The 14,692-nt window shown below is 35.3% G+C and overlaps 1 protein-coding gene across 1 annotated transcript in view; it reads left to right on the top strand.

Annotated features, from left to right (window-relative positions):
- The first annotated feature begins 13,227 nt into the window (after positions 1-13,227).
- LOC106301302 ((E)-beta-ocimene synthase, chloroplastic) overlaps positions 13,228-14,692 on the top strand; it is an 11,471-nt gene continuing 10,006 nt past the window's right edge. The window contains 3 exon segments of the mRNA XM_013737669.1: positions 13,228-13,422; positions 13,622-13,772; positions 13,775-13,885. Coding sequence (XP_013593123.1) covers positions 13,228-13,422; positions 13,622-13,772; positions 13,775-13,885 — 457 coding nt within the window.

Here is a 14,692-nt window from a genome sequence, read left to right as displayed (position 1 = left end):
CCCCTGGAGCTTCAGGTTTTCTTCGTCTAGCATGTGGAAGAAATGCCGAAACTGTGGATGGCTTGTGAACCATTCAGCCTCAGGCTTACCCTTGATGAGCTTTATTGTCTTGGTCACAAAGCACTTAGTTTGTATCTTGGAACTCTTGGGAACTCACTGCTTTTAAAACTCGACGCAAATTTACGAGGATTGTTTTTCCTCGTTAATTTTCGTCGTTAACCATGTGTTTTCTTGTAGTGATACAAGAAGTACTAGTAGTACTACTAATTACTACTCAGCATTTCTCACTAACAATAACAATGAATAGAAAATATATATCTCTCTTTCGGACCCCTCCCTATCGGACCCCTCCCTTTCGGACTCATCTGAGGCTGAGAGCGATTCTACACTCGGTGCTCTCACTGGCTCTCTCACTAGCCTACTCGTCTTACTCTTCTTATTCTTCTTACTGCTCTTGTGAACAATCGGTTCCGGCTTTTTTTGCAATCGAGTCCGGTTTTCGGATTCTAAGAGATTGACGACGCCTTTCATTGGGGACTCCCTTTTTATTTCTCATCATAACTTCCTCTAAGAGATTGACGACGCCTTTCATTGGGGACTCCCTTTTGATTTCCCTTCGTAACTTCCCTGTACAAGACATTACAACACTGAATGAAACGAAATTCAAACCGCAAAACAACAACACAACATCAACTATGTTTCCCCAATACAATTTTATTAACAAAAATTAAATACAATTTATCACTAAAATCGGAAACACACAAAAAAACGCATCAGTCTACATACAAATTCGATGTAATATATACCTAAACAATAGATTTACCAAGTTCTTATCCAATTTCAAAGCCAATATCTAAACATAAGACACATTCAAAGTTTTCCCCAAATTTTTTTTCAAATCTACATACAAATTCGACCAAATAACAACCAAATAAAACTAAACATAAGACACATTCAAAGTTTTCCCCAAATTTGTTTTCAAATCTACATACAAATTCGACCAAATAACAACCAAATAAAGGTAAACTAATCACTTACCACAAGAAACGAAGATGGAGCCTCGATTTCGACAAAGAAGGAAGAAGAAACGAAGCGGTCTAGACTTTAGGGTTTCAGACAAGAGAGACAAAGAGACAGTTGAGACAAAAACGATAAGATGGAGCCTCGATTTCGACAAAGAAGGAAGAAGAAACGAAGCGGTATAGACTTTAGGGTTTCAGACAAGAGAGACAAAGGGATAGTTGAGACACAAACGAACAAGGACGAACGAAGATGAATTTTCGAATTAGATGCAGAATGAACAAGGAAGAACGAAGATGGATACTCTAGGGTTTCAATCTCCGATTTCGCAATAGAGAGTGTCGAGAGGGGAGAGACGATGAAATGATCGACATTTGGAGAAGGGAATGAGTTGAGTAATTCACAACGATATCGTTTTGGTTTAGCTGGGTCGGGTTTTAGGGTTTGTTATGTGTGGGTCGGATCTTTCCGGTTGGATCTTGTAAATATTTAATTTATGGTAGGGGCAATCCGTCTTTAGCCACTTTTTCTATTTAAAAAAAATTGAAAAAGAAATTATATTATAATAAAAGGATAAACGGAGATTTTTTAGGGGGGTAGAGGGTATATGGAGTTATGTGAAGAACCCTAAGGAACGAACACTCAACCGGATCTGATGATATGAACTCGATCTGAATAGATAGAGAACTGATGGATTGTTTAGTGACACAAAGGGCTGCGGAAGACCCGATGATACTACCAGAAGTTTCAATGGCCGCTTGATTTGACACACAAGTCCGGCTCAAAGAAAGGGATTCACTCGGAGATAACCTCACCAAGAGAACAAGGATGTTCTAAGCAAAGAACAAAGAGAGAAAACTCAAAAAAGGAATAAGGAAAATCGATTTTCTTTGTTGATGGAATGAGATTACATACTTATACTAGTTGTAGTCAAAGACATTAAATAGAAAATGTAGAAAACAATGCCTAGAAAATATAAATTTGACTAGATCTGGTAAAGGCACGGAAAATGGAGAAGACTAGTCAATTTGATTAGATCTGGTCAAAGCACGGAAACTGGAGAAGACTATTCAAGAAGTCTGCTCGACTCCTGTCCAGATTCATCCGAGCTGGCTGTGTTCAAGGCGGAAAGGATCAGCACATGGGCGGGACGAGCAGCATGGGCCACGGGTCGTTCTGCAAAGGCCGCGGGACGTTCTAATCGGACAAGTTGCGTTCCAACGTGGCCCAAGTCTTTTGAGAGCTTAAGGATCCTTGCCTTAGAAAAATATCCAAAGGACAAGTCCATGTTCGGATCGAACAAGGAGGCGAGATCATCAGCACAGTCACCGGTGCATGCGGTACGGTCGGGGTGATCGGATGGGACGTTACAAACGTTCTGATCAGCACAATCCAATGGGAAATTATTATCAGCATGGACGGAATGATCAGATGGACTATCACATGCAGCAAGACTGGCATGATCCGACATGAAAACCTCGGTTTGGTCGAGCTGGTTGACAAGTACGCCACCTTGGGCCGTATTCATGATCCGAGCCGGTCGATGCTCGATTTGGTCACATCATACTCCCCCTCTTCAAAAGGATTTGTCCTCAAATCCATTTTACCTGAATCAAAAGAAAATGACTCAGACAAAAAGAACAAGTAAAATTCAATGAAGGATAAATTTGGAGAGAAACTTCCTTTGAGTTTTGATGTCATTTTCCTTGAGTACATTCATCTCCAAATCTCAGGCTGATGAGCACAGTCAATGCTTTCACTTTTCTGAGGCTGAACCTGTTTACCCTGGACACTTAAATCAAACATTAAAATACCAGCATCATATGTGCAAGACATGTACTTGTTCAAATCAGAAATCAAAATCTCTTTCCGAAGGACAAGTGGCACATTTTTCAGCCTTTCAAAATTCACATCAAAATAAGAATTAATGACCAGAAGGGTTTCAAGGCGCGTGATTGTATAGTTCCTAAAGAAAAATCTAAAAACATGCACAAGTTTCTCAGATTTAGAACCCAAAATATTAAGTTCAAACTGAGAATTTCTTATCCAAAGCTCAGCATGTTTATCAAAGAAGGTGTTGTAAATCAGAATGTTTTCAAGGCATGAACTACTATAGAACATTTCCAAAATGTGCCTAACTTGATCAGATTCAGAACACAAAATTTTTAGTTCAAGATCAAATTCAGAATAAGAATGGACAGATTTCAAAACAGAATCACCACAAAAATCGGTTTCAGCTTTATGTGAATTCTGTTCCAGCAATGTGCTAACCATAAAATCGTCCAAAGCATATGAGGATGCAAACAAAATTCCAGTGATCAGTTCATGTCCATAAGAACTCAGACTAAAACTATTTTCTTTGAAGACAAATGAATCAAACGATTTTCTAGAGCAGAAAACTAGTTGTTGCAAATCAAGCTCAAACAATTTTTCAAGATGATCAAGATCAGAATGTTTTATGTCATTGGAACTGACTTTATCAAACATATCAGGCACAGAACTGATGATACAAAGTTCCTTACAGTGCTCTTTGGACAAAGGCGTAGGAGTTGTGCCGGGATCAAAGCAAAGTCAATTCTCCATAATGATGGGCGTGATGCTTGGTGCTTTCTCATCAAAGGTTAGACCAAGTTTGTCCAAATGATCATCTTCCTCATCAAAGATGGGATATATATCAACGTCCATGGGTCTCCTGGTGTCAAGACATGGTACTTGTTGTGGGTAGTCCAATGGCTCTTCCCCAAAAACCTGTGAAACTAGAACAAGACTACTCGGATGCTCCGGTTCAAAACAGGTTAATCCATTAGTCTCTTCATTATCAATATCAAACATAAGATCAGGTTTTGAAGAAGGAATATCACATTCATCCTCACAAGTGATCCAACTTTCCATCAGCTCTTCATCATACTTATCAAAAATTGGTAAAGAATCTGAAAAATCTTTTAGATCTTCAAAGTTGTTTTAAGATTTACCTTTGGGTTTCTCACTGATGAAAAATGATGGCTCAGCTACAGGTGCACGTGTGGATGTGCTCTTCTTTTGGATCTTGCTGACGTCCTTGAGGATTTTCATCATTTCCTTCTCAAAGTTGTCACAGATCTCTTGGACATCAAACTGAAGAAAACGCCTCTTTGGATCAGCTTCGCCTTTGGACGTTTTGAACTGCTCTTTGCACCTCCTGTTCGGCATCTTATGTGGTCTTCTTTGGGCTAGTCTTTCCTGCACAGGAACAAAATCATCAAAAACATTCAATGAATTTTGAGATGAAGATTTAAAGTTAGCCTCTCGCTGGAATTTCTTCTTGCTACTTCCCTTGTGAAGACCAAACATCTTTATCCTGAAAAATTACTCAACACAAAAGGGTTAACAGATAAAATAATCCTCACACTCTCAAGTGTTTGATCTAACCCACACAAGTGTATCTCTAAGATTTTAGTGGTCACTCAAGAGTCTCCTCTCAAAGTTCTAAGAGAACAATTTAGCAATTATCGGAGGAGCTTGGAAAGAAGAAAATCGATTTAGGGGTAATTAAAGTCTCTCTCTGTACTTGTTGGGCTACATGTTTTAAATGGGCTTTATATATTGATAGCTTCTTGAATAGGCTAAGACTTCCTTATTGGGGGCTACATTGGATTTTACTTTTTTTTCTTTTTTTTTTTTTTGATAGATCTTTTTTTTTTTACTAGAAGAATGGCGATAGGTAAGGTAGTGGCCCGGATTTGAGATAAAAAGATGAAGAAGAAGTGTTTAGAAATGGAAGATGAGAAAAATGGATAGATAGTACCGGTTGAATCAACTAGATTTTGGATATGAACTCGCCAAAGTAGGGAGATCTGATGGTTTGATAGGCGACACACAAGGTTGCGGAAAGGCCTTAGCTTCGATTGTGGTTTGGAATGTGACGTCAAGACCAACAAGGGAAGATATGTTTACTTGGAGAATCACTCGACAAAAAACAAGAACTATTCTAAGCAAAGAACAAAGAGATAAACTCATAAACTTTAAGGGGAAAATCGATTGCCTTATTGATGGAATGAGATTACATACTTATACTAGTTGTAGTCAAAGACAATAAATAGAAATGTAGGAAAACAAGACATAGACAATATAAATTTGACTAGATCTGGTCAAAGCACGGAAAATGGAGATGACTAGTCAATTTGACTAGATCTGGTCAAAGCACGGAAACTGGAGAAGACTAGTCAAGAAGACTGTTCGGCTACTTAAATAGCACGTGCACATAAACATTATGACCAGTTAAACAAGCCTTTTGGCGTTGAAAGCAAAGCTCAAAAAATGGTATAAGGAGATATTTGGGATGTAAAGCAACGGAAAGAAAAACTAATCAGTGACATCAAGGGAATTCAGGAGGAGCTGGAGAGGAACCCAACTGATGATTTGTTGTTAAGGGAAGCTGGCTTACAAAAGGAGTTTGATGTGGTTCTAGAACAAGAGGAGATGCTCTGGTACCAAAAATCACGTGAGAAGTGGATAGTGTTTGGTGATAGGAATACGAATTACTATCATACGAATACAATTGTTCGGAGGAAGAGGAACAGAATTGAAATGCTGAAGGATGATGAGGGGCGCAGGGTAGATCAGTCAGAGGAGTTAGAAAAGCTGGCCATAGCTTATTATAAACGCATGTACTCAACGGAAGATATCAATTTGGATACAGAAAAACTTTCTCAAGAAGGCTTCACTGAACTTACGAGGGGTGAGAAGGAGATACTCAATAAACCGTTCTCTGCAGTGGATGTTGAGATTTCGATGCGATCCATGGGGAAGTTTAAAGCTCCAGGACTAGATGGGCTTCAACCGGTCTTTTACCAAGATTCATGGGAAGTAGTGGGGGAGTCGGTAACTCGGTGTGGGCTTGAGTTCCTTAAATCAGGTGTTCTTACTACAGGTATGAATGATGCAATGCTGGTCTTAATACCGAAGGTCCTCAAGCCAAAAAGAATCATGCAATTCCGACCAACCAGTTTATGTAATATCTTGTTCAAGATAATAACTAAAGCGATGGTGTTGAGATTGAAGAAACTTATGCCCAAGCTTATTGGTCCAGCGCAAGCCAGCTTCATCCCAGGCCGGCTTAGTACAGACAATATTGTTGTGGTCCAGGAAGCGGTTCACTCAATGAGGAAAAAGAAAGGACGCAGAGGTTGGATGCTGCTCAAGTTGGATCTCGAGAAAGCATATGACCGAATCAGGTGGGATTTCCTAGATGATACTCTTTACGCAGCAAAACTACCCGGGATATGGATTCAATGGATCATGCTGTGCGTGACAAACCCGGGAATGAGTCTATTGTGGAATGAAGAGAGGACAGAAGCTTTTACACCTCAACGTGGACTTCGGCAGGGCGATCCTTTGTCACCACTTATTTGTATTATGCATGAAGCGCTTGTGCCATCAAATTGATCTTTCTGTGGCCAAGAAGGAGTGGAAACCAATCAGTCTATTTAGGGGTGGACCAGCTTTATCCCATGTTTATTTTGCGGATGATCTGATCTTGTTTGCTGAGGCCTCAATCTCGCAAATTCGGGTGATTAGGAAGGTTCTAGAGAGATTTTGTGGAGCTTCTGGGCAGAAAGTAAGTCTTGAGAAATCTTTGATTTTCTTCTCTGCAAATGTTCATCGGGACTTAACGAATTCCATAAGTACTGAGAGTGGAATAAGAGGGACAAAAGATTTGGGAAAGTACTTGGGCATTCCGGTGTTGCAAAAAAGAATTAATAAAGAGATGTTTGGGGAAGTAATTGAGAGAGTGTCGTCTAAACTTGCGGGATGGAAAAGGGGATTCTTGAGCTTGGCAGGGAGGATCACGCTTACAAAGTCTGTTCTCGCATCGATTTCAGTACATACGATGAGTACCATCGCTCTACCGATATCTACTTTGGATCAACTTGATAAAATTGCTCGGTCGTTTATTTGGGGGAGCTGTGAGGGAAACAGGAAACATCATTTGGTCTCTTGGAGAAAAATCTGTAAACCGAAGAGTGAAGGTGGGCTGGGGATAAGGTTAGCTAAAGAAATGAATATTGCTCTATTAGCAAAGCTAGGATGGAGGTTGCTGAACACACAGGATGGCCTATGGGTTAAGATTCTGCGAAAAAAAATTTGAGTTGGCGAGTTGGATGATTTATCTTGGTTAAGCATTAAAGGAACTTGGTCACCAACATAGAGAAGTTTGGTATTGGGGCTGCGTGAGGTTGTTGTCCCGGGTTTGGCTTGGGTTCTTGGTGATGGTCGTTGAGTACGTTTTTGGAAGGATAATTGGTTGTTGAATGAGCCATTATCTGAGTTGAGTACAGTGGATATTCCGGAAGAGATGGTGGAGGTACGAGCTCGGGATCTTTGGTAAACTGGCGCTTGTTGGCAAACGCATATAATAGAACCGTATATGTCAATGCCAAATCGTCTAAAGTTGGCTTCAGTGGTGATTGATGATGTTACGGGTGCAAGGGATAGAATGTCGTGGGGAGGGAGCAAGGATGGTTTATTTTCTGTGAACTCAGCTTATGCTTTCTTAACCAGGGATGCGGAGCCGAGACCTAATATGGAAGCCTTATATCAGCGGGTTTGGCGTGTCACTACTCCAGAACGTGTACGAGTCTTCCTATGGCTGGTAACTCATCAAGTGATCATGACAAACATGGAACAGAAACACAGACATTTGAGTGAGAATAGTATATGTCCATTGTGTAAGGGGGGAGAAGAAACCATTCTTCATGTTCTTCGAGACTGTCCGGCAGCTGCGGGGTTATGGGCGCGATTTGTTCCCCTAAGCAGACAACAACGGTTCTTTGACCAACCTCTCCTAGAATGGCTTTATGACAACCTTGCAAGGAATAGACCAGGATTGGGGGAGCTATGGCCAACGCTGTTTTCTCTGACTGTTTGGTGGTGCTGGAAATGGAGATGTGGGTATGTTTTTGGAGAGGAAGGAAAATGTCGAGACAAGGTGCAGTTCCTTCAGGATAAGGCTCGGGAGGTGATAGAAGCAAATGTAAAACTAAAGGAACATGGGCAGAGCCGGGAACGTGTGGAGAAGCAGATCTCATGGAATCGACCAACAAATGGCTGGTTCAAACTGAACACGGATGGAGCATTTAGAGGTAACCCGGGACTTGCTACGGCGGGTGGGGCTATTCGCGATGAGTATGGAGAATAGAATGGGGGTTTTGCAATAAACATAGGCATCTGTTCAGCCCCTTTGGCGGAGTTGTCGGGAGTATACTATGGCTTGTGTATAGCATGAGACCGTGGGATTCGTCGGTTGGAGTTGGAGGTTGATTCGGAGAGTGTGGCGGGTTTTCTTCAGACAAGGATCCATGATTCTCATCCCTTGTCGTTCCTAGTACGTCTGTGCTATGGCTTCATATCAAGAGACTGGTTAGTCAAAATTTATCATGTGTATAGGGAGGCTAATTATCTGGCAGATGGATTAGCTAACTATGCGTTTTTCTATCGTTTGGGTTACATTTCTTTGAAGATGTCCCAAATTGTGTTGCTCATGTTTTGTTGGAAGACTTTCAGAGGGTATCTAGATCTCGGTAAATTTGCATGTAATAAATTTTATGATTTGAATAAAGAGCAGGAGACATGAGTCTCCTGTACCCTACAAAAAAAAAAAAAAAAGTTAAACAAGACTTTTCTAGTTGATCATACGAAACTGTGTAGGCCTTATATTATTGGTTTTTGTCTTCCGTAGTTAAATGAAAACAAGAAAATTGGTTCAAATGTTATATTCATTATACACGTGTCTATAATCAGGCCTTTTGATCCAATTATATATGAATTTTCCTAAAAACTTGTCCACGATATAATACTAGTGGTTAAAACTTGGTGTGTGTACTGTGTACTATTGTACTACCATTTGGTTATATATCAGATGATCATCCGCGCGCATGCGTAATATGAATTTTTATAATAATATTTGTTTATTAAATAGTTTTAACATTTTATAACACTATAATTTTTATATATTATAAAATGGCGAATATACATGTTGGTATCTTAAATATATCATCGTTGTTGATGAGTTAACATATTACATTTCATTTTAATTATTTTTAAGACTTCATATGAACAAAAAAAAATTAAGTTTTGCGGCTGACACAAATCACCAAAACCAAGTAGGCAACATCGATTGTATAATGACGAAAAGGGATTAGGTTTTCTGCTCTCGGTTTATTTACTATTGACTCTCCATAAGTGAGTTCATTTTCTACTCGTCTTTGTTTTATTGATATGAGTTAAGTTTCTTTTTTAACTTCTTCTATGAATTCGGTGAATTAAATTAGTGTCAATTTGAAAAAAAAATGGACATCTGTAAAAATTAGTTTCACTCCAGATACATATCTAAGAATCAAAATTTTGAAAAAAATCACCGGCAAACTAAATTAACAAATTAGTGTTCAAATATAATATATCAAGCTGTTATAAAATATATAAGTGCAAACTTGAAATATAAATGTCTGTCTAGTATATATTTACCAGCTCAGTCAAAATATCATCTACTCTTAGAACAACAAAACAAATTACTAATTTCACCAGTTCGGGTAATATTTGAATCCAAACGGGTAATATTCTAACACGAATGGATATCCAAATATAACCAAACATAAGTATACTTAACCTTATATGTCTAGTTTACTTCTCTCATTTTATTCAAAATATTTATATTAATGATGCTTATTGCTAAAAATTAGATAATATACATATAATTATGGACAAAATTATTTGCTACTCACTTAAAATATATATCAAGCTCTTGGTTCTTGCATTAACAAAAGTTGCATCTAAAATTTCAAAACAACAACTAAATTAGTGTCTTTTTATTTTTAAAGTTTTATTCCAAACCTACTAATAGTTTAATTTTTTAAAATTAGAAAGCCAATTAAAATATATTTTAAATACAAATAAACTTAAAAATGAATCATATATTTATTTTTCTTCAAAATTTAAATATTCAAACCCGGCCCAAAATATCCAAACCCGAACATAAAATACCCGAGTCCGACTCGAAGTATAGAAATATCCGAACGGGTTTTATATTTTTATATTGAAATACCCGATATGAACCCGAAGGTGTATCTGAATGCCCACCCCTACGATATATGATCATCATTTGTATCTTTCTTGAACAAAAAAAAAAGTTAAACCATTGATCACAAAATTTTCAATGTGGGACTTTTACCTTTTTTAGTAATTTATAGTCATTTTTAAAAATTCAAAATATAACATATAAGAAAAAATATAATTTATTATTATTATTTGCTTAATATGATTGTTTAATTTCTTTTAATAGTATAAAATTAAAAAAAAAAAGGTTAGAAAAATTATTATCAAATATGTATTATTCATAATCATTAATTATCATATATATGTTAATCATATTAGGTAAATTCGTAGCTTTTATTTAAGAAAAAAAAATATTCTTTTGTACACTACTAATTAATTTGATGGTTAGTTTAATAAAAAACATAGTATATGTTTATATGGACCAACTTTTTTTTCTAACAATTATAAGAATCATTCTCGTGATGACACATATCTACGAAAATATGTCGTAATGCTCAATGATTAATATATAGAGATATATATAATTATATATATATATATATATATATATTATAATATCATTTTGTAACCTAGCTAATTAACAATCTTCCTGATATAATATTATAGAAAATACGTCATATATATTAAATATGTTTTATTATAACAGTTTTAAAAGGTTTGTTTTTTTTGTCTAGAATGCTGCATATTTTTCATAATTATTATAAATGTAATTACTATTTGTTTCTCATGTTGACATTACGTATTTTAAAAATGTTACTTTTGCGTGTAAGTATTACTTTTTAACATATAGGTTGAAAACAAAAAAAAAACTTATTTACGCCAAAAATAAATCTATTACTCTTGTTATGGGAGATTTAAGTGAAAATAACTTAATGTTTAATATATTTTTCTTTTACTTATTAAAAAAACATATAGAATTCTTGTGGTTAAAAAACATATAGAATCGTTAGTGTATGGTTTTTGAATAATACTTTAATCTTTAACAATTTATAATTACAATATTTAATTATTTTATATCCCCATAATAATTTTGCTTCCGGATACGTCCTTATCCGTCTCAACATTAGTGGAAAATGCTAATTACAAGAAAACAGATTTTGATCTCATTAAATTTTTACTATGGGCAATTCTATGAAATAATCTTTTTTAAGTTTTTCTTAAAAAATAGTTCTCAAAAATTAAAATGATCAAAATAGATTTTTTTTTTATTTTAAAATTTTAATATTTATTTTTTAGTTTTTTTATTAAATTTAGAACTTCATTCTCAAAACTTCACTCTTTAATTCTAAACCCTAAATCTAGATTAGTTAGCCCTAGGGGTATAAGTGCATATTTATCCTTTATCTTTTGGTCATTTTTTTTTTGAAAACTATTTTGTGAAAATAAATTAAAAAAAACTATCCAAGAGAATTTTTTTTACTATTATTTATTTATTTTTATTTCTAATAGCATTTGCCCTTTTATAATTTTTTTTTTTAAAAATCAACATTTGTTATTCATTTTTTATGCATTTAATTAATGATCTACTATACGAGGAATATCATTGAAATATTTGATTGATCACAACTCTGTATATTCCCCAAAAACATTGTTTTATTAGTTTGACAGTTTTTCTTTCGGAAAATTCTTTAAAAATACACAGACTAATTTTTATTTGCTAGTAAAATACATGAACTATTTTGGATTCTCATTTAATACACGAACTAATTTTAGTTGGCTATTAAATATATAAACTTTTGAAATTCGCAGGTTTTATACGTAGTTTTAGACGGCGTTAACTATATTTAACGGCAGTGACGACAGCGTTAGTGTTTAATTAACACGTGTTTAAATTTTGAAAATATTTTTTTTTTAAATACACAAATTATTTTTCATTTGCTAATAAAATACACGAACTATTTTTGAATCCCCGTTTAATACACAAACTAAATTTTGTTTTCTATTAAATACACAAACTTTTGAAATTTGCAGATTTTACCCATAGATTTAGACGATGTCAACTATGTTTAGCATAAGTGAAGACAATATTTAAATTAAACAAGTGGTTTAACTGTGAAAAGCCCGCTCACCCTCAACCAATTGAAATTAATTTGAGTTAGTTTCAATTCGAGTTTGACACTCTAATATGTTCCAACCTCTTTTATTCTCCAAAATATGTTTCTTTTCTTCTTTTTTACTTTGATTTCCCATTATATCGATTCAAAGTGGAATCGATTTCCATGTCGTGAAAAATATGAAGAAAACTACCTAATTTTAAACGAGTTTCTGATTTTGGAATTAGTTTAGTGTTATGCATTTCTAATTCTTGTTCTTCGCTTTGATAGTAGTGATTATGATTCAAGGTTAATTTACACTATGATAAATAAGTTTAGTGTTATGAATTAAGTTCTACATATATTCTTTCTACTATGATCAAAAAATTTGAAATTTCATCAAAAACAAAATTTACACTATTGAAGCGTAATGGAGAAGAAATCTAACAATATAATCTATCAGAGGATATTTAAGATTTTTTTTCTTCACAATTTAACCCAATGCTCAATTAAACACTAACATTGTCTTCACTTCTGCTAAACATAGTTGACATCGTATAAATCTGCAATTTTCAAAAGTTTGTGTATTTAATAGAAAACAAAAATTAGGTTGTGTATTAAACAGAGATCCAAAAATAGTCCGTGTATTTTATTATCAAATGAAAAATAGTTTGTGTATTTTTTAAAAAAATATTTTCAAAATTTAAACACGTTTTAATTAAACACTAACGTCGTCGTCACTGCCGTTAAATATAGTTAATGTCTGTGTAAAACCTGCGAATTTCAAAAGTTTGTGTATTTAATAGGTAACAAAAATTAGTTCGTGTATTAAACGGGGATCCAAAATAGTTCGTGTATTTTATTAACAAATGAAAATTAGTCCGTGTATTTTAAAGGAATTTTCCCTTTTTCTTTTTGATAAATTTTGACAGTTATGCATTATTTTAGTAATTATCTCTATATTCAATAGAAACTATCGATTTAATGGGACAACATTTCCTCAGCCTCCCCATATATAAATGTACATCAAGTGTGATACTCAACATGGGGAAAAGGAGAGAAGCCACCAAAGTGCTTCTTACAAATGGCTACTCACGATATCTCCTTCAGTTCAGCTTTTGTCTGCAATGCTCTTCATCAAAAGCCTGAGCATTTTCTTTGCAACACCGTCTCCAAAGTGACGTCGGCTCAGGCTGTCACCGTCAGGCGCCGCTCCGCCAACTATTGTCCGTCTCTCTGGGATCATCAGTATCTTCTCTCACTTGAGAATATATATGCGGTACATACATATCATTCTATAGATGCATCTTTCATTCAACATATTATACAATGAACATTGTGAAATGATAGGTTTCATGGGTGTCTAATTCATTCTATTAGTAATAAATAGATTGGTAAGAGATATGATTTGTTACTTTATGTCCAAATTCATTTAACAAGTTGAGATTTCTAACATTAAAGAAGATCTCAATATATAGAAAGAAGTTGAATCAATGGAGAAAGCTAAATTGTTGAAGGAAGTGGTGAGGGAGACATTAGTTAAGACTCAAGGTTCTCTTGAGCAGCTAGAGATGATCGATTCATTGCAAAGACTCGGAATATCTTATCATTATAAACACGAAATCCATGATTGAAAAGAATTTATGAGCAACACCACGAAATTGGGAGGGAGTCACAAGATCTCCATGCGACAGCACTTGGCTTTTTCCTCCTAAGGCAACATAGTTTTGATGTCTCACAAGGTTATTACATACTACCTAAGTAACTTATAGTTTCGAAGCTTTTTGGGTCTCTCAGACAAATTTTTTTAAAAAAGATTTTCAATAGCAAAACAATATTTTCAAGATAAAAAATTAGTATAAAGTGAGCTTATATTTATTTTATGATATTTTCAAGGTATTCAAATGTTGCCCTAGTGTGGATTTTAGCTGCCTTTCTTTGGGCTTTTGTTTTGGCGGATTCCACCAGCATCTGTAGCGAAACTTGTGTTCTAACGTTTCATTAATATCATCAGTTTAGAGGGAAAAAAACTAATTATACAAGATATACATACTTAAACTTTTTCTAAAAACTAATTTAAAAGGGATCGTGTCAACACCAAGGTACGGGCTGAGTAGTTCAGTCTTTTGGTAAACAGTAAATAATTAATAGTTATGTCTATTTCATATTACAGATGATTTTCACTACAAGAAAACAACATGGATACTGAGGAAAAAAATCGTCAGAATTTCGTCGGAATTTCGTTATTCCGACGACATACCGACGAAACAAGTCCTCGGAAATAATTCCTCGGAATTTCTTCTTTCCTCGGAAATCCCTCGGATATTTCCGACGGAATTCTGAGGAAACACATTTCCGAGGAAATTCCGAGGAGCACTAGTTTGTCGGAAATCTCCTCGGAATATACCGAGGGAGATCTTCGTCGGGATATTCATCGATCGATGCGTTTTTGGATTTATACCCATCGATCGACCAGTTTATAAGAACACGTTCGGAATATACCGAGGGACACCTTTCCTCGGAATATACCGAGGGACATGTTCCTCGGA

This window comes from Brassica oleracea, chromosome C1 (assembly GCF_000695525.1).
Source record: "Brassica oleracea var. oleracea cultivar TO1000 chromosome C1, BOL, whole genome shotgun sequence".
NCBI classification, from domain to species: Eukaryota; Viridiplantae; Streptophyta; class Magnoliopsida; order Brassicales; family Brassicaceae; genus Brassica; species Brassica oleracea.
Note: the sequence above shows the minus strand (reverse complement) of the source record. Positions and strands in the feature narration are given on the sequence as shown.